The following is a 27,331-nucleotide window of genomic DNA, read 5'->3' on the forward strand; positions in this document are numbered from 1 at the left end:
CATCATCCCAGTCTTTGGACTGAAAACAACAACAACAATGACAACTGCCCACTTCATAATAGGGGTTGGTAGACACTTTTTCAAATTGAAGCACAGGATACAAATTTGATTTTCCACTTCTCTCTTTCTTGATCTTCTGATCATAGCTAGATTCTGTTAAATCTGAAGTACCTTGGGCCAATGAAAGGATAAGTAAAATTTTCAATAAATATGTTACACAATACAGCCCCAAATTCATAATGTAAAAACTTTTCTTCGCAAAATGTCTTTTTATATAAAAGTCATATCTGTTACTAGTATGTTTGTTTTTAACAATTACTTGAACTTTCATTGAGGTCAACGCTGGTGTGTTTAGATACACTGCCTGGCGCACCTGGACTGTTTCCACACTAGATTTTTCAAAGTTTTTTCTTGAAAAACAGAGTCTGCTGGTACATGCTGTAGTCCCTTCTCTTAATTCCTGTAGTAAAGAGCATGCTGTTAGCTAATTCTGTGTCTTTGCAAAACTCCACAAGAATATCTTTCTGCTGTTGTCGAAATGTATTGCTTCCGTTGTATCCTGGTCATTTTTCAAATATTACAAGTCCATTTTTCTGGACCATCTGTTCACTTTCTTGTGCACTTGTTCCCTTCAAAATATTGACCTGCTGTTCCATCAACTGGAAAACAATCCTCTGCATTGCCAGTAGTTTCAATAACACATCATTTTCTTTTTTTCTGGTTATTGTTGAATGGTAAAATCACAAAATTGCAAGAATCAGGATTTCCTGCTGTGACATATTCAAATGAATGTGTGAAAACAATGAACCAGCAGAACTAGCAGTTTCAGATGTAGTTATGCCATGCAAAAGTTTTGCATTTGACATAGGGTTTAATTCTCTTTCTTTTGTTACATTAGTAGCATTGCTTTTAGATGTATTCAGTGTAGAAATGTCAGCAGTGGTAGTTTTTCAGGTGGAGTGTTCATAGAAACCCTTGCCTGAAAAATTATCATCACTGTCTGACACAACTATTTTTTTTTCAAACCTGATGTTTTTCATATAGTAAAACTCAATTGAGCTAACTTGCAGTTTTTGAGATTATATTAATGTAACTTACAAAACATACACTTCTTCACACAAAACTGAAAATTTTGCACTTATCACATTGTTTGGTTAAAGGATGTATGCTAAGTCTCTGCAATAGATCTTCCTCTCAATAAACTAAACCTGTTTTCACAATATTCATCATTATTGTAATGTCAATCAGAGATGAAACAATGGCAAACTAAAGTACAAAACTGAACAAAGGCAAGTCAAAGTCATATAAACAAGTGCCTTCCAGTATTAAATTAACCAAAATTAAAATTAGCTGTTCTAGCAGCGAAAAACATCAAAGATCTTTCACCTGTGTGTACACTAGTTATTGTTTATGACATACTACCATGTTTATGATGTGACATTGCTCACCTGGAACCCATGTTCTGACATCCCAGTTAAAATTTGACTTTGGTTATTCTCACATATAAAACTCGGTAACTTTCTTAGATGATTACATAACAAATCTCAAATTCATGAGAAACTGACATTGGTTGTTCTTGCATTAAGACACATACATATCTAAGTAATATACATCTATGTGGACTTATATATTTTTTAATTGTTTATATTAACTACATTTCATGATATACCATTGTTCAACTCCCATTGTATATCTAAAATGGCATTTTTGGCCTTTAAACTGTATTTATAATATCTTATGTAGACAAGTTGTTACCATGTCTACTGCTGTCAGTTTAAATTGTTGCATTTTACTTCAAGTACTAAATAATGTTCATCATAACATTTGTCTGTCTATGTGTTGCGATCTTCAGTCCTGAGACTGGTTTGATACAGATCTACAGGCTACTCTATCCTGTGCAAGCTTCTTCATCTCCCAGTACCTACTGCAACCTACTTCCTTCTGGATCTGCTTAGTCTATTCATCTCTTGGTCTCCCTCTACGATTTTTTCCCTCCATGCTGCCCTTCAATACTAAATTGGTGGTCCCTTGATGCCTCAACACATGTCTTACCAACCGATCCCATCTTCTAGTCAAGTTGTGCCACAAACTCCTCTTCTCCCCAATTCTGTTCAATAACTCTTCATTAGTTATGTGATCTACCCATCTAATCTTCAGCATTCTTCTGTAGCACCACATTTCAAAAGCTTCTACTCTCTTCTTGTCCAAACTATTTATTGTCCATGTTTCACTTTTATACATGGCTACACTCCATACAAAAACTTTCAGAAACGACTTCCTGACACTTAAATCTAGACTCCATGTTAACAAATTTCTCTTCTTCAGAAACACTTTCCTTGTCATTGCCAGTCTACATTTTATATCCTCTCTACTTTGACCAGCATCAATTATTTTGCTCCCCAAATAGCAAAACTACTTTACTACTTTAAGTGTCTCATTTCCTAATCTAATTCCCTCAGCATCACCCAACTTAATTCGACTACATTCCATTATCAAAAATGTTCAAAAGTGTGTGAAATCTAATGGGACTTAACTGCTAAGGTCATCAGTCCCCACATTCCATTATCCTGGTTTTGCTTTTGTTGATGTTCATCTTATATCCTCCTTTCAAGACACTGTCCATTCTGTTCAACTGCTCTTCCAGGTCCTTTGCTGTCTCTGACAGAATTACAATGTCATCAGCGATCCTCAAAGTTTTTATTTCTTCTCCACGGATTTTAATACCTACCCCATATTTTTTGTCTCCTTTACTGCTTGCTCAATATACAGATTGAATAACATCGGGGAGAGGCTACAACCCTGTCTCACTCCCTTCCCAACCACTGCTTCCCTTTCATGCCCCTCGACTCTTATAACTGCCATCTGGTTTCTGTACAAATTGTAAATAGCCTTTCGCTCCCTGTATTTTACCCCTGCCAACTTCAGAATTTGAAAGAGAGTATTCCAGTCACTGTTGTCAAAATCTTTCTCTAAGTCTACAAATCCTAGAAACATAGGTTTGCCTTTCCTTAGTCTATTTTCTAAGATAAGTCATAGGGTCAGTATTGCCTCATGTGTTCCAACATTTCTATGGAATCCAAACTGATCTTCCCCAAGGTCGGCTTCTACCAGTTTTTCCATTCGTCTGTAAAGAATTCGTGTTAGTATTTTGCAGCTATGACTTATTAAACTGATAGTTCAGTAATTTTCACATCTGTCAACCCCTGATTTCTTTGGGATTGGAATTATTGTATTCTTCTTGAAGTCTGAGGGTATTTCGCCTGTCTCATACATCTTGCTTACCAGGTGGAAGAGTATTGTCAGGGCTGGCTCTCCCAAGGCTTTCAGTAGGTCTAATGGAATGTTGTCTACTCCCGGGCCTTGTTTCAACTTAGGTCTTTCAGTGTTCTGTCAAACTCTTCACGCTGTATGATATCTCCCATTTCATCTTCATCTACATCCTGTTCCATTTCCATAATATTGTCCTCAAGAACATCACCTTTGTATAGACCCTCTATATACTCCTTCCACCTTTCTGCTTCCCCTTCTTTGCTTAGAACTGGGTTTCCATGTGAGCTCCTGATATTCATACAAGTGGTTCTCTTTTCTCCAAAGGTCCCTTTAATTTTCCTGTAGGCAGTATCTATCTTACAGCTAGTGATATATGCCTCTACATCCTTACATTTGTCCTCTAGCCCTACCTGCTTAGCCACTTTGCACTTCCTGTCAATCTCATTTTTGAGACGTTTATATTCCTTTTTGCCTGCTTCATTTACTGTTTTTTTGTATTTCTCTTTTCATCAATTAAATGTCTGTCTTTATTTTGAAAGTTAAGTAGCCTGTTTGTATTTGCAGCTACTAGATGACACTCTTGGTGTAATGTTCAACTGCCTGCAATTGCTAATGTGGGCACCTCAGTCTGATGCTTGACACATGTGAGTAGCCCAAAATGGCTTGCCTTCTATGTATTCTAAAAATTTTGTGACTAAAGCTTTATTGATTTATATTTAGTTTTATTTGTGACATGTATGTACTGTTTCTTTTTTGCACTACTAGTTAATACCTACACTAAATAATTTTTTTCCTATAATTTCATAGTTATGTTACAGGCCAGTTTGAGTGTTTTATTTCTGATGAAGGCACTCATAGCAGTGCTCAAATCTAGGTCAACAGACTACTACTACTACTACTACTACTACTACTACTACTCCTACTAGTAGTAGTTCTTCATCTTCTTCTTCTTCTTCTTCTTCTTTTGCGACTGAGGGCTGTTATTGGTTTAATTTTACTTTGTAAACAGTCACTGACTACGCAGCCATGTTCAAAACTTATTATACGTAAAACTTTTGTAAGCACATATTCCACTAATGTGGGAAAGAGTTCTATTGCCTGATAGTGCTGTAATTGTTTGAGGTACTATGTTTGAACCATTGCTGCTGCAGGAACAACAGAGACATGATGCATCTGGTAAGTTCACAAATTTAACTGCTGTGCATCATGTACTAGAAAAACATTATCTATAAAAACAATATAACAATACAAGCACACATTACATCTCACGTCCGTTCGATCTACACTTTTTAGTGCCTCCTAAGGTGACAGAACTGTTACGTTCTGAAGCTATAAATTTTAATAAATTCTATTTCTGTCATGGACAAAAAAGCAAAATAAGTATTTGAAAGGAGAACTGAATCAAATTAAGAGATTATTCTGAATTAGTGTATGGCACTGAAACTAATATTTTTTGTAGGAAACTTTATTACTAATGTGACACATATCATTTTTAATGTGTCCTCTGTATTGTGCTTTTAATTTTAAATTAACATGTTATGTTCTAATTTGATCCATGGCAGATCAAAATGTCGTGAATTTAACACCTGTTTTACCCTTCATTCTTTTAGTCAAAAAATCATTTCACAGACACAAGGTAAAGATAGATAAAAGCACATTAACAGACAAATACAGGAAATTAATATGCAACAATGTGCAAGCCTTATAATTTCATCTTACCTGTCTGAACCAAGGACTTCTCACACTGTTATGTTCTAATCTTTGTCACAACACCAAAAATGAAATAACAGTGCTGACAATGGCATATTTCTGTTTTCAGCTGCTGGTAACTTATTCTCACCATATACAGGGTGTTAAAAAATTGACAATTATTTTGATACATGGTAGTATCTACACAAAAAAAAATCAATAAACATGCGTCCAGAAATGCATACTTCCTGCAACCCATACACTTATCACAGGAAAGTTTCACCTGAGATCTATTCAAGGCACTTGTTGCAGGAGGTGCTCAAAGTGATTCCATCCATGGTAGCGTGTCTCTCTGCCCTTCAGCATAAGGAACCACACACTCCTTGAAATATACCTATTCGTTGCTGCTGTTGTTAAGTGGTGGTATGCACTGAAGACACAATCCTGTAGTGTCTGCACATCATCGACTGGGGTGGTGTACACTAATGACCTGAAGTGTTTCCACATCCAAAGTTCTAGGGGATTGAAGTCTGGGGAATGGGGAGGCCTCCCCAATCAATCCAGCAGTCCTAAAATATCAGTGTCAGCTGTTCACAAACATTGTGGAGGAAATTTGTTTGTATGCCATCACCCATAAACCACATCACTAAACTTTGCTGACATGGCACACCTTCCAACAAGGAAGACAATACATTAACAAGAAACTGACAATAATGAGCTCTACTTATTGTATATAATAGGATGTATGGCTCCTGCCTAAACATTGATGGAGAAATGATGCTGATGCCCTCTTTCTGCAATGCAACTGCATAGGAATTTTCATCAGCTGATTATGAAGGTTCACAAAGCCATCTCTTGTGAACCTCACTACACTGGTAAATAAAATCTTTGACAAAAGCAGTGCATCTGTAGCACACTTCTGCAAGAGGCACCGACAGAACTGCAATATGCTATGGGGGTTCTGCCCCTAGTACCAGGATGTGCTCAATATGGTATGGGTATAGCAATTATTCACATAGTATTGCCCACACAACAGAATGACTCACACCTTCTGCTGCTGCCGCCAATTGCTGCTTACAGGTCTTTCATCCAGCAAATGTGGTGCATGCTCCTCAATTTGACGGGCTGACCAAGATTGTCCTTTGGGGTGCTGGAAAACCTGTGCTCTTAACATACTGAAAAGTCTGATGAACAGTGTATCAGACGGTACTTTGTGTTCGAGATTGATTCTTTTTTTTTTAAGGTGGCATGGGCTTGTAGACTACTTGCTTACCAACAGCAGAAAGTCATTCTTCCATATCACATGTGTCCATTGTTAACATGTGGAAGAAACATGAAACCGTACAGTACCATTAGTGTACAGGACAGTACAAACATGAAACTAATGGTAAATATAACAATGTAGCAATTTTTGGAAGTAGATGACACTAAGATAAATACCCAACATTGCATGTAATTTACTGCACAGTAACATGAACTAACAAGACTGAAACTACAGTACCCATAACACATACAACACAACTTAGGTATAGTACCCGACACTTATACTGATGTGCACACTAGAGTATATCAATACAGAGCGACATGTACAGCAGCAGTCAACAGTGTTAGCAGATCACTGAGGCAATGACTGCCTGTACAGTATTTGTTTCCTTGATTTTTACCTTGTCTGTCACGTAGGCAGGCAGACATATTGACAATCAAAGGTCTCCAGCCACTATGGACAATTGTACAGATCTCGAAAATTATGTGTTCCCCAACCCATCTTTATGGAATTCTTTTTTTTATTTTGATAATTAATATCACCTCTCAAAATATTAAACACTTTTTTAACACTCCATATAAATGAATGTATATGTAACATGAATGAATTATTTTCTGTGATAAAATTAGGTAAATGACTGATTCTCCGCAGAACAACAATTTCAAAAAATCAGTTTAATGGTCTACAGTAATAAAACGTTACAATATGACAAAACATATGGTATTGAACTCCAAAATAAAATTCTAATACTACATTTAAAAAAACCACACTCATTCACACGTGGCACGTAAATGCTGCCAAACAAAATGTTTCACAGAATTGTAATTTGCTCTAGCCAGTTATCATGGAACAATTAATACACTTGTCTGTTACTCATCTGCTGCTGAGTGATGATCTGAATTTGGCAGTAAAATAAATATGGTGCACTAAAATTTATTATCACAATAAATTCTCATTGGAAGTCAAATGTGAGAGCACTTATACGTGAGAACTAGTCAGACATAAGTGACCATCATACACCCAGCTTTATAATGACAATACCTCATTTTTACTGCAGTATAGTGAACACAGTTCCTGTTGGAGAACAGTTGCACAAATATTTCAAGCTTCCAATCTGTTAGTATGATGTGTACTTAAAATCATGTAGGATTCCTTCCTCTTGTACATAAACATACAGTAACTTACACAAATGTTTTCTTATGATTGTCACTTACAAAAAACTAGGTTTACACTGTTTACTACATGTGACTATATGACACATGAAAGTGAGCAGAAAATTATTTTCAGTAACAAGCATCTAAAACACTTCAGTCAGACATGCATTACTGAACATCAAACATGAAATGACACATTGACATTGGTTCCAATACTGAGTTCTATTAGTTTGTTTATTCCATAGACAAATACTTTCTTGAAATCTAATTACAGTATTTGAAATTATACAACAGTTGCTACTTCAAATGAAGTTACATCTATGAGTATAACACATTACTTCTGATGTAATGTTTATCAGAACATTTCTCAACTTTTAAACAGCTGAATCTTATTACATTACATGGTAAACATTTATAAAAACTTACTAACATTAAACCACAGTCTGACAGCAACTTAAAGACATCTACGATAGCTAAATTTGGTGGCATTCATTATCTGTATTACTTCACTTTTTAATGAACCTACATAGACTGAACAACATGCAGTCTGTGATCTGTGGATGGAACAGTAGCATATGGACAGTATCATATTTACTTTCTTTGAAAATGCTCTCAGCATTAAGTAAAATGGTATTAACGGATCAGAGTTTACTACAACAATACCCTTTGCCTGTTCAACAGCCTGAGTGTAGCAAGCACATGTATACACAAATAAGGCAATGAATAAGGAAAAAATGGGATGACTCTCGCATGAACCAAGAAGTTTCACATAATACCTGCTTTGAAGTTGTTTATGTATGCTCTTGATTACATGGTCCCATAAGATATTAAAAACACACATTCAGCATGTGTAAACAGAATTTATCTTAAAAGAGAGCAACTACAACTTAAAATTACACGAAGAAGTACTCAAAATTCACAGAATATCACATTTCCTATGACGATGGGCCGATCCACATACTGTTTTCATTTAAAAATTTTCTTTAGAGTCAAGACTGCTTTATGAAATTTAAATTAGAGATGGTAAACATCATGGATTTGTATTTAGAGAGCTCATCACTTCTTTTGCATAACTAAATATGTCCCACGAATAGAAATTTGCACTGTACCATCACATATATATCATTGAGATGTTGTGAAATTGATACAAACAAAAATGTAAAATGACTCTGTGTTGAATGAAATTGTTTCAGTGCTGTCATCCTTCCAATGATGCAGATTGCTGTAAGTGCAATCAATTATTTTTTCTTTTTTTTAATTAGGCCATTTCATCATGATTTATAAAGAGGAAATCTGACTTTGGCTGAACCAGCAACAGTAACTTAATCTTTTAATGAAAGTCTGTATTCAGATTATTAGAATGCAGCTTTAGTTAAAATCTTCAAATAATTTATCTACAAATTGCTGATATTTTTATTTAGTTTGTTTTTATAAACTATTATAACAATATAAAATGAGTTTTGAAACCACTGAAGGATATATAGTTATTTATAAACATAATTTTAATACAGATTTTTGAAATTTGCAGTAAGAGCTTTTACTAATGTAAGTGTTGACTTTCATCTTGCTGATCTTGACAGCCCCTTGCTACAGAATTTCAAAATTATTAATGTTCAAGTCAAGGCCAGAGCTACTCTTAAATAATACCTGATAGTACTAGTATTAAAATAATGCCTTCCATCTGTGAGCAATGTATTATAATATACTGGCAGTATTTATTTATGTGGAAGACAAGGTGAAATTCTACCTTTTTCCAATAGAAAACTATAACTTATAACCAGAAAAATGATGTCACAAAGAACTTGTTTGTCAGTGGGCTTAGGAATGCAAGAACTATCACTGGCTTGTAAGTTTCTTAGTTGCTTTATATATATATTTTTTTTTTTCAATGTGCATTTCACATCAGATTGTACACTGTAATGAATTGAAGTTGTGATTGTGATTGTAAGTACAATGAACTGAGATAAAGGAGTTATGTAAATTTTATAGCAATATTATCACATTAACCATATCTTGTGTATTTTAAAGCCAAACTGTTCCCATCACATAATTGTGGGACACAAAATAACATTAACATGATAAATATCGAAAATATATGACTAAAGCCGCATTAAATTGGCAGCTAATGAAAAAACTTCAAGATGTGTTTCACAGTGGATATTCAATGAGCTACTAAAGTGTGTAATGTACTTTGAGATCACTTTATTTACAAAAACAGCAATCAATCCATCATATGAAGATTACAACAGAGTGAAATCAAGACGTTACTCATGTTACAGTTGCACATTAACTGCCAACATACCTTGGATCAGTTTAAATGATTGTGAATTTTCAGTACTGATTCAAAAGGTACAACAAGATTAAGTCATATATAATCAGTTTACTGGAATCATTAATGACACATTACAGTATTCTGATACTATACTGATTTCTGTCCAGATAATTCAAATATGTTTCATATTATAAGTAGCCATTACATTGCTCAAAAAACAATGCTTTAAAGAATAAAGGGAAAATAAAAGTATCCTTCATTAAGGAACAGTGTGTTCTTCAGAAAATACATATTTGTGACAAAAAATTTACACCTGTTTGAATATTCATTTTGGACTACATAAGAGATCAGTTTAATTTTGATGCAGAGATGTTTTGGTCATTAATACAACACTTCTTCATATGTTTGATGTTGATACTTTTGGCTAATTAATATAAGCCTGCTTCAAAGTGTTTGTATGCACTTGTAATAGAATAGTAAAATTCAACCACTTCTTACAAGCTTGTTTATCAAAAGTTGGTTTTCTTTTTTTTCCAAAACTGTACATGTTTCATAAAAAACATTGTATAAACAGTAACCATCGTACAGCATTTTGGCATAAAATTTAATTACATGAGATAATTGATAACACAACAATGGTACAAAATTAAGTAAGAATGGGTGGTTTCTGAGACTAGCTATGTGTTTTCTACAATGAGAATCTCATTCTACTGACACCAAATACTTACTGCAAAAAAGTTGTTACATACAGGTATATTTAACACTCTGTGTCAAATGAGGTCTCAATACCACTACTATAAAACCTTTACTTTAGTTACAAGACTTGTGTTCGCTTTCTAAATGTGCTAATAACTCATTAACTCTAAACCTATTACACATTTTTTTATGTTAGTATTTTTACCATGAAAGGGGCAGTGCTAACAAGTCAATTAAGATGTAGCACATGAAAAATCAATTAAAAAAACTAAAAATCTGAGGGGTTCTTTGCATTGTATAATGTTCATAAAACACACAAGAAAACAGTCTTTCTGTGAGACAGAAAACTTAAGATTTGTTTTTGTTCTGACAATTTTGTCTTCCGCAGTAGATGTACATCTTCAGATTTAAAATAGAGGTTGTAATGCAAGCAAAACCAAAACTTCAAAATAACACAAGGGCACTAGCAGTGCAATAAACTTAATCTGAAACACATTTGAAGAGTTATCAGCAATCCAACATTCAGTTACATGTATAGATATGAGAAAAGAGGTGGCACTGATTTAATGACTGCACTTACTTAGAATACCTTATTTACCAAACTTCATACACTGATGCTAACAGAATAATGAATGTAAATTTTTATATCAAATGTAAGGATAGTAAATAAAAATTTCATTTTTTCTTTCAATGCTCAACTAATTAACTCCTTATTTAATATTAGTCCTGCACACACTAACCATAAAAATCAATTTATCAACTTATAAGTCTAAAACTTGAGGCACAAACGTAAAATATTTTTATATTCTAGAAATATAGAGTTTCTCAGAGTGTATACTAATCATCATCAATGACAACAATAATAATTTAAGTACCTGTGAATTTTTTTAAAGTGTTGCTGTGAATGGTGAAATACGACACAAAATTTTTGCTCAGCTCTGACTATATAAGTAATCAAAATTTGAGATGAATAAAAATTTCATGACTCTTGTTTAAATGACTGACTCTGAAGTCTCTTGTTGTGTATTTATTGTACAGGAAAAAACAAGCACAGTAAACCAGATGCAAAAAATGGAAACATTCAGTTCAAATATGATAAAAGATGCACATCGCCAAATCGGAAACATTATTCCAGCTATATTTAATTACGAGCACCAGTTTACTAAATCACTGCAGTCTTCAAGCAATAATCTATCCACAAGTATCATTTAATACATGTGAGCTGGCCTACTAGTAAAATCAACTGATATTTTACAAAACAATTCTTTTAACTGGCATAAATAAAAGTGAAGCACAGAAGTGCACATACACACATGCAACACGTCACACACTCACACATACAAATGCTTGCAGGAGGAAAATGGAATACAGGGAGCACGAACGTGTGAAAGGCTGTTATGTGTGCCTGGCAGCCAATATTCCTTGGTGTTTCAATCTCCTGCAAGATGGGCTTGTCTGGCCTCAGTTTACTGCTGGTTTCAAAGCGTCTTGGCCCTTTCCAGCAGATCTTCTACAAACTTCTGCAACAAAAAGATGTTTGCTTGCAGCATATTTCAGTATTACTTAAATTCTTACAAAAGAAAAAAAACACACACACACACAGGGGGGAGAGAGAGGGTGGGGGGAGGGGGAGGGGGAGGGGGAGGGGGAGGGGTAAGGGGGAGGGGTAAGGGGAGGGGGAGGGAGTGGGGGAGGGGGAGGGAAGGATAGAGGGAGAGAGGGGGTGGGGGAGGAGGGGAGGGGGAGAGGGAGGGAGAGAGAGAGAGAGAGAGAGAGAGAGAGAGAGAGAGAGAGAGAGAGAGAGAGAGAGAGAGAGAGAGAGGGGGGGGGGGGAAGCTGAAATTTGACATACTCCATATTTCCATATCACTATATTATCTTTGGGGGAGGAGGGCCTAACCCACAGTACTTGTAACTCCGCACCTGTAAAGTTTTAGGTGTTTCGATATAGTGGTTTTTTTTTGTGCGAACACACACATTTTTAAATGGAACAATGCCTATTAACATTAACAAATTAGAAGTAGGGTAAATTAATATGTCAGTGGTATTTGAGGCAGGACTCTAGTGTGAGTCATTTACAAGCTATCATATTTTGAAAAGTTCTCACACCAACATTTGTACAATACCCGTGGCAGTACACACTAAACAATGACAGAAGTATATACACTAGTTATGTGGGTCCTGGCCTGTGAAAACAGGACAATTGACCATAACAAGCTCTGTTCAAAATGACCACCAGCAGCAACAATACAAGCTTCCAGTCTGGTGTAGAACGATTGCTGCACACATGCTAGCATTTCAATGGGGGTGTGCTAACAGGCTGCAGTGATACGTCATTGTATATCATTGGATGTAGTTTTCTTGTAGACAGAGACTTTCAATTTCCACTACAGAAAAAGCCTACAGGTGTCAAATCTGGGGAACAACCAATATAAGCGACACATCTAGAGTGTCCTGTCTTAATGCCCATCTAAAGAAATTAACACAATGCTCATAATCGTTTCTGTAATGCATTTGATGGAGAGAGATGTGACAGGGACAGAATCTGTGTTGATGGAGAAAGTGTAGGACACTTGCCTGAGTAATGCCACTCCCACGTGTGATTGCGCACGCGTGTATACTCTGCAACAGCAGCAACAAAATTAATTTCCCCCTCTTCTTTCATCAGTTGTTTCCTTCTGTTACACTGTCTACGCATTACACTACCACTTCCACACACATTGTTGAAGTGGTTGATGAGTAATTGCCAAGATGGTTGACATCTATGGGGATATATTGCACTGTACAAGAACTGAATTCTTCCTACACTCTCCATGCACCATGAGCACTTTGGCTTTTTCTGCATTGGTAAATCCCACTGTTCATTCACGACCTTACTGCTTGGACTATCACTCACTAACGTATCAAGTTGCAATGCACTCAAGGAACATACAAACAGGTTGCATGGCACAAACAAGTGTTGATGTGTAATCTTTCCAAAATACGATATCTCATCAGCAACTTGCACCAGTATCCTGCAAAAAACACCACTGACACTCTAATTTACCCTACTTTTAGTTTGTTAATATCAACAGGCTTGGTTCCAATTTAAAAAAGTGTATTTTTACACAAAAATACACTTTCTAAGTATTATTACACTCTGGTAATTGCCTGACTGCAAATCCATTCTGTGAAAACCAGGGTTCAATAGTACTTTCCATTTCCGCAATATCTGCAGTGCATGTTTGTTTGTATGTATGTATGTATGATATATGTATTATGTTCAACTTTTTTTTTCTACACTACTGGACTGGCTTCAATCAAACTTCGTACATATATCATTTACTGTCTGGAAATCATTGCTGTGGAGGTAAGAGCAACCTACCTATCAAAGGGGTGGGGCTGGGGGGAAGGTGAAAAAGCAGTGCAGCCCAAAACTTACAAAGACCCATACTTTAGTCATCCAGTATTTGAGAATGAAACCACTTAGAGACTTAACATTTTAAACTTTTATGAATCTTTTGCTCACATTGACGATCCTCACAAAATGATGAAAGGAAATATTTATTGTTTACTACATTTTCACTGTTCATGCAGCAAAACTGCAACTTGAAACATGACCTATTAATATATTGCTTCTTTATCACTAACTGTATTCACAATACATTTTGCAGACAGTATTTGCAATTGTATCATTGTATAACACACACTACTTTTAGTAGGGTAGTTTACGAGAATGTGCTACACCATCCATGATGTTTTAATTTATTACTTACTTACAGCTAACTGCATTCTGCAGATAGCAGCTACAAACACAACTGCATGTATCTGGAAAATTATATTATTGTACAGCCCACAGCTCCAGAGAGACAATGTCATAAACATTGAGCTGTGCGAGAAGAAAACTGCAGGGCAAAATTCGGTAAAGATGCTGGTGAAATATGTTAAATACATATGAAATATCTTTAACAAGTGCATCTGTGGTCAAAGGCATGGGTAAAAAAGTTCAGCCTAAACCCCAGAACAAAGTCAACCAAATCTGACACACACATTTGTTACAATCTGGAAATAAATAATACTGGAGGGGAAGGGGGGAGGTAAGAGAACCACCAACTCCACATTTGAGTGAGTGTGATAACATAGCGAGAGATGGTGGGAGGAAGAGATGGACAGAGAGAGAGGGTTCTGAGGAGATGGACAAGGCTAGGGGGAAGAGGATATACACAGAGACGGGGGAGGGGCAAATGGACAGAGATAGGGGAGAGGAGGAGATGGACAGAGATAGGGGAGAGGAGGAGATGGTCAGAAGATGGAAAGAGGAGTTGGACAGAGAAAGGAAAGAGGAGATGATGGACAAGGAGGGGGATGAGGGGATGGGCAAATAGAAGGGGAGCAGGAGATGAAATTAGAAGGAGGGGGGGAGAGGGAGGAAGAGGTGAACTAATATGAGACTGGAATAAATACATACCTGGGCAATGCTGAGTACTCAACTAGTATGATAATACATGCAGAAGAATAAAATATTAGCATAATAAAATAAAACATATATAAAAAAATTAATTACTAAAATCAATGGGCAGCTAACAGAAATATTTATATGCTCTCATTAAGCGATAGACAATCCAGGATAAGCAATGGAGAATCCAGAATGGAATAACTTTCAGACAAAAGGCATTCTTCTGAATTAGAAAACACGCATATATTCACACATGCACAACTCACACACATATAACCACTGCCTCTCGCCATTGAGGCCAGACTGTACACAACAACTGCAACTAATGGGAGAATCAATATTTGGGTTGTGTGGGTAAGGAAGAGTCTGTGGCAGGGAGGGGGAGTGATAGAAATATAGGAGGGGAGGTGTAATGTTGCTTGTGGGAGAGGGCGGGAACTTTGTGGGGACAGGATAGGACTGATAGGCGCAGTTGGGAGGTTTGAAGGAGAGAGATAGAGGAGGGAAATAAGAACAGTGGATGTGTTGGTGGTACAGAAGGCTTTACAGTTCTGGAGTAGTAGCAGGGAAGAGAATAGGTAGTTAAAGACAAGGAGTAGTGAGTGCTGCAGCCAGAGGGCTTATGGGAATGCAGGATATGTTGCATGGAGAGAGTTTCCTCCTGCTGCTTTCTAATTGAACATTACATCCAAGTGATATGTTCGTATGAATGGCCACAAAAAAAACTGTGGCCACAAGACAGAAACACCCAGTTTCTGAACATGCTGCCCAACACAATGTATTTCACTTCAATGACTGCTCCATTGCATGCACCATCTGGATCCATTGTACCAAAACCATCGTCTCCGAGTTGTGCAGGTGGGAACCCTCTCTGCAGTATACACTATGTTCCTGCAACCCCTGGCTTCAACCTTCACTAATCCAGGTCCTTCATCTACCTAACCCCTTCCCTGCTGCTCCCAATCCACCACTGAACAGCCCCCTAGTCCAACAATACACCTGCTGCTCTTCTTCCCCTCCTCTACTTCTCTCCTTTTCCTTTCATCCCTCCCCCCCTCCCCCCCCCCCCCAAAATCCACAATCCTCCCAAACCTCCTGACCACACCTGGTGGCCCAACCTGTCCCCACCACATCCCTGCATACACACACAAGTAGCATTACACTTACACTCACCCCCACCAGTACACTGCTATCTCTCCCCTTCCACACAGTCTCCTTCTTACCCCCACCACTCAAGTAATACTTCTTCCATCAGGCACAGCTGCTGTATGCCATCTGTCCTCAGTGGCCATACACAGTAGTCATGTGTGTGTTCTCTGCTTTAGAAGAAGGCCTTTTGGCCGAAAGCTCAAATCTATAGCAGTCTTTCTCTTGTGCTTGTCTGTGACTCAACGTCTCCTCCATAAGATGAACCATAATCTATCAGTTCCATAATATATTCCCTCATTTTCATTCTTGTGTCCATCTTTCCAAGGTTTAGTCCTTAAATACCACAGAGAGTAACAAGACAAATATTTATTGCTTACTGACTTAAAACTCAAGAAAAGGTCAAGACTACAGATCCTTGGAAAACCAAAATTAAATAATCACTGTTTCAACAAATTTTTTTCAATATTTATCTGCTTCTTTTTCATTGATGAATACAGAATAAACATTGGGTTTGAAAATATATTTTATAGGTCATCATCTAGGTCTGACATAGGCCCCTCCCCTCCAACCAATGCTCTTCAATGCTGTCTGCAGATGAATAATCTAAAAAGACATACATAACTGAATTTATAGTTGAATTTGTGACAAAGTACTCACTTTCACATCATGAGGTGACTTCTTTGCATCAGCGAGGAGCTCCTGCAATAAGAAAAATAACAAAACATTAATAGCCAACCTGAGATAATAACAGAGTTCACCTAGGGTAATATGGAAACAGTTTTCTATCCAATGTACTGCTAAAATTTATACTGACATTAAGAAGATTGTGGAATAAGGTCTGCATTGCACTTCAACTAATGCAAAAAATCAACTAATGTTTTCTGAGTGTTTGTAAACATCTAATGCAATATCAAATGTTTAATAAATTTTCAGTTGGTTTTCATTTATTTATTTTTTTCTGTTTCATAAAATTTGTGTATTTTGGAGATGAAGGAAGATGGATATAAAAAATGTGAAATATCTTGGGAATACATCTCTTGGTTAACTGTCACTTGACCATGTGCCAACTCAGTTCTGTAAGTACCTAATGAAACTGTAAGGGATGTATTGAGTGATTAGACAGGTCTGTGAACTAAAGTTAATACATTTACATCTCAATACACTTTACTTCATTAGAAAAGCACAGTAAATGACTGTAAAAATGTTATTTAAAGACAGTTTGCAACTATAATTTTGGTTAACCCCCTTTTTCTCTCTGCATTGTGATTGCATTTGTCCTTAAAATAAATGCTACTGAAGGTGCATTTTATGTACTTCCCTGCTTTTCTAAACTTCCTTCTTTCTAGTATGCAATATTTTTAAATTAAAACAACATGATTTTTTTATAAGCACCACTTTTTTTTTTTCTTTACATTCACGTAGTTTAACAAAGATATAGAGGGGCTGGCCAGTACTGACCTCAGCTCAGTACAGCCGATAGATACACAAAAAACAACTGAAAATTTATGTTCCTAGCTTTTGGAATAAATGTTCCTTCATCAGGGAGGAGAGAGGGGAAAGAAAGAGAAGAAGGGAAAATGGATTTAGTTACTCACAACCCGGGTTATAAGGCAACAGGGAAAGGAAAACAGGGAGGGTAGCAAGGATGGAGGCATCCCTGTCTTCCTTTCCCTGTTGCTTCATAACCTGGATTGTGAGTAACTAAATCCACTTTCCCTTCTTCTCTTTTTCCCCTCTCTCCTCCCTGATGAAGGAACATTTATTCCGAAAGCTAGGAACGTAAATTTTCGGTTGTTTTTTGTGTATCTATCGGCTGTACTGAGCTGAGGTAAGTACTGGCCAGCCCCTCTATCTCTTTGTTAGTATTTGTTTCACATCTTTTCATTTGTTTCACATCTTTATATGAGATTTTCCATTAATTATTCATTCACGTAGTTTATCCTATAAGTTCAAAGAATATACTAAATTTGAAATAATAAATTGGTTTATTTAAGCTCTGTTGAAATTTTTAGCTTTTCGGGAAGTTAAATCTACAAATGTTTGATGCATCTTCATCATGAATAATGCCATTTCTCTAAATAGTTTGATATCATAGATCACACCTAACTACTGCTTACACTTGACAGTGTGGGGATTAGGGGAACATCCAATGGCTAGATAAAATCATACCCAAGTGGATAAAAGTAAGTGGCTGAAATACAACATAAAAGTTTTAACACATTAACTCAACATTCTTCAAATTATGAATCTGTTAAATAAGGAATGCCACAAGACTCAGTACTTGGACATAATCTATTCCTATTACACTGTCCAGCACATTAAAGTCATGACCTGTCAAAAGTCTAAATAACGATCTTCTGTGGTGTGAACTGCTGGGAGACATGCAGAAAGAGAGTCAATGAAGTTCTGGAAGGTACCAACAGGAATGTGGAGCTGCGCCAACTCCAGTGTCATGGCCAGCTGTGACAGGTTTCTCATTTGAGGAATGACTTCTCTGCCAACAGCCCAATCAAGGTGGTCTCCCAGATTCTTAACTGGGTTTCAATTCAGGGATTTTGGTGGTCAGAGGAGTATGGTAAACTAATCCTGATGCTCTTCAAACCATCCATGTATGCTGTAAGCTGTGTGACATGTTGTACTTTCCTGCTGGTGGATGCCTTTGTGCCATGGAAAAACAAACTGAATGTAGGGGTTACATGATCTCCAAGGGTAGATGAATACTAATGTTCATCCACTGTGCCATCCAGAAAGACAAGATCACTCAGGGACTGCCATAAAAGCATTCCCCAGACCATAATGCTCCTTCCTCTGGCCTGGATCCTTCCAATGATCATTGCTGGGTGATTGCTTTCAGACATTTCATACTAACGATCATCTGTTCAATGGAGCATAAAATGTGATTCATTTGTGAAGGTCACCCATCACCACTCAAAAGGTCACACAACACCACTCAGTGGACATCTAGTTGTGGTACTGATGTGCAAATTCCAGCCTTCATCACTGATGAGCAGCAGTCCAGCAAATGTGCATGAACCAGACATCTGCGCTGAAGACCATACACACTAATATTTGCTGAACAGATTTTGGGGAGACAATTTTGGTAGCCCCTTGGTTCCACTGGGAGGTCAGCTGCTCAAGAGTTGCATGTCTATTTGCCCATACACATCTCCACAGCTGTTGTTCATCCTTGTCATCTATAGTCTGTGGTGAACCACAGTTGCCTCAGGTCCATTTTTGGATAGTGCCATTTTGTCATATATGGTAAAACAGCAGCACATCAGCAGTTAACAGATGTAGCCATTTAAAAATGCTTCCACCCTTGCAAAAAAGCTAATGATCAAGTCCTTCTGGACATCAGATAGTTCCCTTATAACAATGACTGCACAGTTTTCAGCGTCTACTTCACATGCTTTATATACACACCACTGCAACTGCTGCCACTTGCTATCTGTGACTGATTATTGCATACTGATACCTAACATAGGCAATGGTCACATTGAAGTGATGGATTTTGTATATGTGAATTACATGCAAAAATTCTGTGAGAAATTATGCAGTTTGCTGTTGATGCTAGCATGTTCATTATCGGAAAAATAAATGAAAATGTTTCATAAGTGTACAACAGAGACACTGAACAGTACTGACGACTGGTTCTATCACAATATGTCAGTAATAACTGCAAGTAAGGCAGTGACACTGAATTTCTATTAAAGTGAAAAATATAAGTGAACTATTCAGATTCAGTTATCTGATGCAGACTTTCAAAGTTATGGCTCCAAAATAATCTTAAATGAGGGACACATACTTTAAAAAATCCTTAAGAAAGTAAACACTGTTTGTTACTTATTGAAAATATTATAAGGTTACTGCAACAAAGATTATTTGGAACTGTAGACTTTTTCTTCTCACAATATCGAAATACGGAATTATTTTCTGGGGTAACTCTTCTTTCAGTCAAACGCTCTTCAGGTTACAATAAAGGATTACAAAAAGTAATGGAAGGTGAAAAATAGGACAAGACCAGTAGACCACTCTTCAAAAAACTGGAAATCTTCCCATTTCCATGTGTCTATGTGTATAACTGTTTTTGTGAAAACATATGCAATGGAAAATCTCACACTCTACCAATAACATTAAAATATTCATTTCCCTAATATGAGCCAAAAAGGAATCCTTTCATATAAAGCCAGTAAACACCAGCACAAATAAAAAAGGAACCCTGCATTATAGGAAATTTATTTATGATAAGCTTCCCCAGAAACTAAATCAAAAAATAGCCTGTGGAAGTTCAAGTGAGCATATTTTGAAGACTCATCACTGCTTCTATATCCTGCAGGAATTCACTCACACAATGCACTAAACATCATTTATGTCTGTACCCAGACCCAGTTTCATGGGGAGGGGAGGGGGATGGGAGTTTGTTACTCTTAGCTCTCACAGAAAATAAAAATTTATTGTAGTCAGGTGTTTTCCTTTCAAGAAAATGATTGTGATGTCTGTATTATGCAAGTTTTTAACAGCATCACAGTTGAAACTTTTTAGTGACTACTTACAAGTTGCTATTGTTCTTCCAAAATCTTAAAAATACTCCATACCCCAGGTCTAGACTCCCAACTCCACACAATCAATCATAGGCTGCCCTTGCATCTTACTGATGTAGTATATATATGTTACTGGCCTTTAAGTACTTGAATGATCCACCATGTAGATGTTGCTGTAATACAAATAGCAATCTACCCATAAAGTTATGCTCTTTCTTCCCTTACAATACATTGTTTTTCTACTTGCACCACATGTGCTCTGTGTATTGTAACTTACTGCACATTTAATGTAAACATATTTTGAGTAGGCATAAAATAAACGTTCATTTCTATTGCTTCATTACTCTTTTGACCTGAACATTATTAAATGGTCTATTCACTAATGCCTGCCATCTCTTCTTTTTAAGAGGCAAATGTTTTTATGTACATATATTTCCTAACCTAATGTGTAGTTCTGGATTGGGTATCCTATTACCAAAGAAGACAAAGATATGCAAGAGAGTTGTGCACTTCTGCATGCTCTTTCATTTATGATAAGATTCAAAACCCTTACATTATATTTTGATCTAAGAGATTCAGCAACTCATTGGTTGACCTTATCGCACGAAACACTATGCGTAATATGCCACGCTGAATTCAACTGCAACTTTCTAAAACGCTGCCATCTACAACTACAGTCCAATTTTTATATGAAGTTTACATCTTTCAAAATGAGCCTTCCTCAGAAAAAATCTGGCAGTTCTTTGGATAAACTTTATTTCTCAAATTGTATTCCTGAGCCTTCAAATGGAACTCCAGGCCGTCTTCCAATGATCCCTCTTATTCATCAAACACTATCTTTCATAACTACATAGTGGATCTGGAATTTCATTTCCCAGTGCAGATGAATATGTTGATACCCCTGGAAACAGAGGAGCAGTGCAAAAAAAATAATATGTAGTATTACAGTTTTATTTGAACAGTATAATTTATTAAACAAGTGGTTTTTGATCACAGGCAGCAATTTCAAGAGCCAGGTGAGACTCTATACAGCATACTACATTCCAGTAACTTCTTTTTGCTCCATGTCACCATGGTAAATATCGCCTCTGCAGAGAAAGTTATCTCCAATAGTGTTTTCTACGAATTCCATTTCTCATCGATTCTGCAGTGAATCTCCTCACTTCTAAGCAGATCACCTGATTTTCAATACGATTCTGTAATGTCAAATCTCTAACACAGTGATTCTCTAGTTCTTCAGTTTTCTTACAGCTCAGGATTCACTCACACACAACACTGTGCTCCAGACGTACAGTTCAAATTGCTCTGAGCACTATGACCAGACATACAGTCTCCGGCATTTTCCTCTCAAATTAAGGCCTGTGTTTTGGTTCTTTGTACAAGTTTTCCTGCTTCTTACGTGCTCCTTGCATTGTTCACAATGTGTTATTTTGCTAGCAAGGAAGCAGAATTCCATCTCTTTGTTTACTATATTGCTCCTTAATTTTGATGTTAATCCAATTGTGCCCAAATTATTTTTCATTTTTTTTCTCTCTCTTACTTTTTTCTTGTTTTTTACAACAGAAAAAGTGCACTTAAAGTGAAAAAGCCACAGTTACCTCTCTTGTTTCAATACAATATACTGCACCGTGTATATAATCCAAAGTGTTATGGAGTGCAAACCATTCATTTATATTAGAAGATAATACATTTTTGTTCTAAAATAATCAAATTAAGTGCAAGTACAAACTGCAAATCATAAATATAAATGACTTGGTATTATAAGCAGAAAACATTCAACACACAGTCCCACAATACATTTCTAGCACTGTGTATGTGCTGATGTTCTTACAGCTTATTCCAAGACATCTTCTTCTTTTAGGATCCTGTATTTTCACAAACGGGTGCGTCTTTCCATCTGCAGCAGTACTGGAGTATGGGATCATTGAGGCACTTTTGGTTGTGCTGTGTACCTCCTCAAGTACCCAATACCTGCATGATTTCTCTTTGAAAATTTATATTAGATACTGTATTTTCATTTGTGTTGTAGAGTATCCTGGCATGTATACACTGACAGTCAGTAACTAACTGAAAATAGCCCTGTACATTTCCAGCTACAGATATTTATTCTGCACTGATTCACTTTCTGATCCATTTGATCAGTTCCACCCATGTGCTTGTCATATTCCGTCAGGATGAAGGTTTGGGGAACAACAACGTGTTTATTTGTGCATTGTGGTACCTTTTAACATTAGTTATCTAGTTCTCATCAGTTGAATTTGATTCTGCAGAAACAACACTGAAGCAGTCATACCATTTACACAAGAACAAACCATTTTCATTTCATAAGGCAAATTGAACAGTACTTCTTCAGTCTTTTGCTATCTTCTTCTTCTTTGAAAGGGAGAGGTTTTCGGGATATGAGTTTCTCTCACAGTCCCAGTACCCCCAAATACAAAATTACACTAGGAATAGTCATAATAGAATAATGCGTACAAATTATTAAAGTGTTTTTATTTGTGTACAGTGTTACTTTTATGTAACAGTAGCATGTGTCCTTATGATACAAATCATGTTGCATAAATTTAAATAAATGGCATGTGATTGTTGGTGCCTTAAGGAACTATTTACAGTTTTCAAACCTGAGTCACGAAATATTGTAATTATTATACTTATTTTAAATCCATTATGTGATGAGACTCAGGCTGTACAAGAAGATTTGCATTCAATTGCCAACTGTTCCAAATAACAGACACCTTCTCACAACTAGTAATACAGGTATGTAAGATGTTTAAATAAGCATAACAAAATTACAGAATTCCACTGTCATCAAGAGAGAGAGAGAGAGAGAGAGAGAGAGAGAGAGAGAGAGAGAGAGAGAGAGAGAGAGAGAGAAGTCTAGTTCTGCCACAAGTGCCATTAATGTAATGGTGTGCACAAATGGGTTAAGTTTGTCACTTTTATCATTTCTGCATTTCTTTTATAATGCAGTATTTCATTGGTTCACTCTCAATCCAACTAGTGTGATCAGCAGACTATTCATTCCATTCAACAAGTCCTGTGTTTGTTCCTCAGTTTTACAGAGCATGATAATATCATCATCTAATATTATTAAATCATCGCTACCTGAATTTTAAGTCTACTTCTCAAGCTATGATTTCCTTCCTTGCTTCTTCAATAAGCACACAAAACAAAAGAGAAGAATGAATGCATCCCTGGCTGCCACCAGTTTTATTCTGGGCAATTCTCTCATTGTTATTGTTCCCTCTCGACGCTTGTGCATACTGTATATTTACTACTCATCATTCCCTATAGCACATACCTGTTCTTCTTCTTCTTCTTCTTCTTCTTCTTCTTCTTCTTCGAGTATTTCATCTTGCACCACGCCTTGTTACCTTCAGAATTTGTGGATGATGCTCTTTTGAAATCCATTTTCATGCCTCCAGATCTTACATGCTAATATAAATAATCTTTTCACTGCCGTGTACCGCACAGTAGGAAGCGGTTTGCAGTAGCACCAAGCACGTGTGTTATCTCTTATAAAATACAGAACAGCCATTGCAATGTTGTAAGACGAGCCAGCTTGGCGATGTATGGAAACAGTTGATACAGCAGTAACTAAGCACAAGAGGGTCTTTCCACACCATCATTTGCCAGAATGTTTAGTATATGTGCCACACGGCAAGGCCAAACCCAAGCAAGTGCACCTCAGAAGCATACAAGTACCTACCCATTTTATATTAATGTCATTTCTATTAGTACCACAGCTCTACGACCATGGGGCTGTGATGCTTAGGTGCCATCTGGAATGCTGTTCATGGGCAACATTTCGACTCTACATCAGAGTGGACTGACCTGAAACCACAGGCTCTCGATCCGTCAACTACATCGGGGCCAGCACTCATCCTGGTAAGCAGCTCGCCGGCCATCAGTGTGGTGCTGTGTATCACTACCATTTCATTACCTGTCTGCCACTGGCTGGACAATGCAGAGTGTGGGACCGACGCCACAACACACACAGCCACAGGTAGCCAAGACCACCTGGACCCGAAGTCACTGCCAGGAGAGCCCGTTGCGACACGAGCCACTGCCCGAACCGTGCTGTCAGCATTGCGAGGCGAAAATACACAGGAGGCTGCTGGAGGCCTCGGCCACACTGCTGCTTCTTGTATTGAGCAGGTACCACACAGTATCCCCCTGCACCCCAAATTTGGCTATTACCCATTCTTTATAGAACTTTGAGAGAAATATTCTCTCTCCTTTCTGCCTAAGCTGATCACTAGTCTTCCAAAATTCTGATAACAATGGACACACTATGCCTATCCAAATCAATAACTGTTCAATCTTTAATCACATTAAAAGATAGCTTCTCCCCCTCTTAAGAGCTCCTCAGTGTAATCTTGCTGTCTATCTGCGTTCTTCTCTATACTTAATTCTGCAATTGGTCTAACTTTGTTTTGGTGACTGCAGCAGAGGAAATACATACATGGTTATTACATGATGTTAAAAAAAGTATTCCACATTTTGAGAGCTAGTAGTACAGACGCAAACAAGGAAAAATGTCCCGTAAACGTGGGCTCTAAAATGCATGTGTTTAATAGAAACGTGCTTCATCGCAGTAAAGATGAACAAGTGACCATATATCTTAAGAAATGAATTTTTTGAGCCCACGTTCACTGGTCTGGTTTTTTTTTTCAGTCCATACTACCTCCAGTCAAAATATGGCAAACTTTTTAACCCACTGCACACCTAGTTATCCCACTTAAAGCTATCTATTGAATCTTTGTAACCAGTCTTTTGCTAGATAGTTGGCATTTATCCTCCCAATCTTGGTGCCTGCTTTGTGTATGAGTGAGTTTGTCTAAGTACGTATTTTTGTACTGGTTAACTGATTCCAAATGCAACACATTAATATTGTCGTTGTAGGTTATTACTTTTTTGTGTTTTGTGGAGTGCACAATTTCACAGTTAAAGCAAGCTGCCAGTCTTGGCACCACTTTGAAATATTAACAAAATATCGACACTAGTGCTGCAGACTGATCATAATACTCATCTTTTTTTCGCCACAGACCTTTTACACATCAGTAAAGGCTTCATCTTTAATACATATTATCAGTGTGCTTAATTATATACAAAATTATAGACATTCAGCACATGTATGTCAAATTTTAACATATGTTCACCACCTGTATATAAAAAAATTATTTTATATTATAACATGGATTTTCAGCCAATCAGTTATACAATATTTTTTAAAAAAGCTTACATGGCACAGACCATGCTGAGGATGGTAATTTCTTAACGATTTTCTGTGAGCTGACTCTGATGGATTAGGCTGCTTTTATCAGTCTGTGCCTGGAATATTCATTTTTATTTTGCCCCTCGTGTTGTGCTGGCGTATACCTCCCCTTATTTGAAATTCTTTTGTACTTAATTCAATGCGTTCTGACGAGATATATAGAAAATAAATGTATCATACTGCACAAAAATGCGGAGATACCCATTACGGTACGAGTGCACAAATGATGACAAACAATAACAGATGTGAAATATCTACTGGTGCAAGCACAAATCGAGCGCCCACCACAAATTAGACCACAAACAGCTAGCTGAGGGCAAATTAGATGTCATACTGAGATACAATGAAAGAATGTTAGGGTAATGTAATTACTTTATTCAAGAAATGTAACACACTATCTTGATCTACTGTTAAATACTGCTCATCAGGTTGGGTTCACAGAAGAGATAAAGAAGGTCCAAGCAAGAGTGGTATGTTTCGTTTACGAGATCGTTTGTTAACCGCGATAATGTTGCACAGATGTTCAACATCAACTCCAGTGGTATACGCTGCAGGAGAGTCTTTGTGCATCAAGGAGAAGTTTACTGTCGAAATTTCGAGAGCGTACGTTCCAGAAACAGTCGGGCAACATATTGCTTCCTCCCACATACGTCTCGCGAAATGATAACAACGGGGACCTCTGACATTATAGATAATAAGGATAATTATCGACAATCACTCTCCCCATCGACAATCACTCCGTAAGTCGATCAGAAAAGGGGGAAAGTACTCTCCGCTACACACCGCAGTGTGACTTGCAGAGTACAGGTTTAGATATTGGTTAGGGTACCCTAGCCTAGATTATCCTCGGCCTTGTTCCAACAACAGGTTGAAACTATATTCGTAGTCTAAAAAGCTAATGGGTTCAAGAATCCATTTCCTTCTATTAACCCTTGTACCACTGGGGAGGGGAGGGGGGAGGGGGGGGGGCGCAAAAATTGCCGGCGGTATTAGTTTTATTTGTGTAATATATCTATTTGTTGGAGTGAAGAAGCAAGAAAAATATCTAGAGTATGTTCTGTCATGATTTTATAATTTATGTGAATTGTATAAGTCTGCCTATTATTTTTAATTTAAGTTCGGGCAGTGTTTGCCCTCCCCCCGCCCCCTTATTACACATATCGGTCAGACAACTTTCCTCATTAAATTATTTCTCAATATGGCAGAAAGTAATGCTGTTTCTGACTCTAGATACCACTGTATTGTGTTGCCATTGTTGTTTTGAAATAAATCTTTGTTGTTGGAGCAGTTGTACATTACTAGCAGTTCTAATAAAATGTCTCGTCAGTATGAGAGGTTTCTCACAGATGTCAGCTATAATAAATGAAGCAAGTGGAGGTGATGAAAGTGATCCAGAAGATGATAATGCAGTTGTGACATACGATAGTGACACAGCAATTGAAAATGAGTCAAGTTCACCGAGTTCATCCCCTGATGAACAGCGTGCAGCTGCTTCCAGCGTCATTGTTACAGCAGAAAGCGGTAGGGAATATATTACTGCGTCTCCAAGGCAAGTACGCAGGTCCGTACAAAATATAGTGAAT

General features: G+C 37.1%; 1 protein-coding gene across 2 annotated transcripts in view; it reads right to left on the bottom strand.

Moving 5' to 3' along the window:
- Nucleotides 1-6,882: 6,882 nt before the first annotated feature.
- Nucleotides 6,883-27,331, bottom strand: part of LOC126277936 (protein phosphatase 1 regulatory subunit 14C) — an 866,863-nt gene continuing 846,414 nt past the window's right edge. For both annotated transcript variants that reach the window (XM_049977519.1, XM_049977518.1), the window contains 2 exons: nucleotides 16,587-16,628; nucleotides 6,883-11,865 (listed from right to left, as the gene is read on the bottom strand). In XM_049977519.1, coding sequence (XP_049833476.1) covers nucleotides 11,824-11,865; nucleotides 16,587-16,628 — 84 coding nt within the window. In that variant the 3' untranslated portion in view covers nucleotides 6,883-11,823. The remainder of the gene's footprint in view (nucleotides 11,866-16,586; nucleotides 16,629-27,331) is intronic.

This window comes from Schistocerca gregaria, chromosome 6, assembly GCF_023897955.1.
Source record: "Schistocerca gregaria isolate iqSchGreg1 chromosome 6, iqSchGreg1.2, whole genome shotgun sequence".
Lineage (NCBI taxonomy): Eukaryota > Metazoa > Arthropoda > Insecta > Orthoptera > Acrididae > Schistocerca > Schistocerca gregaria.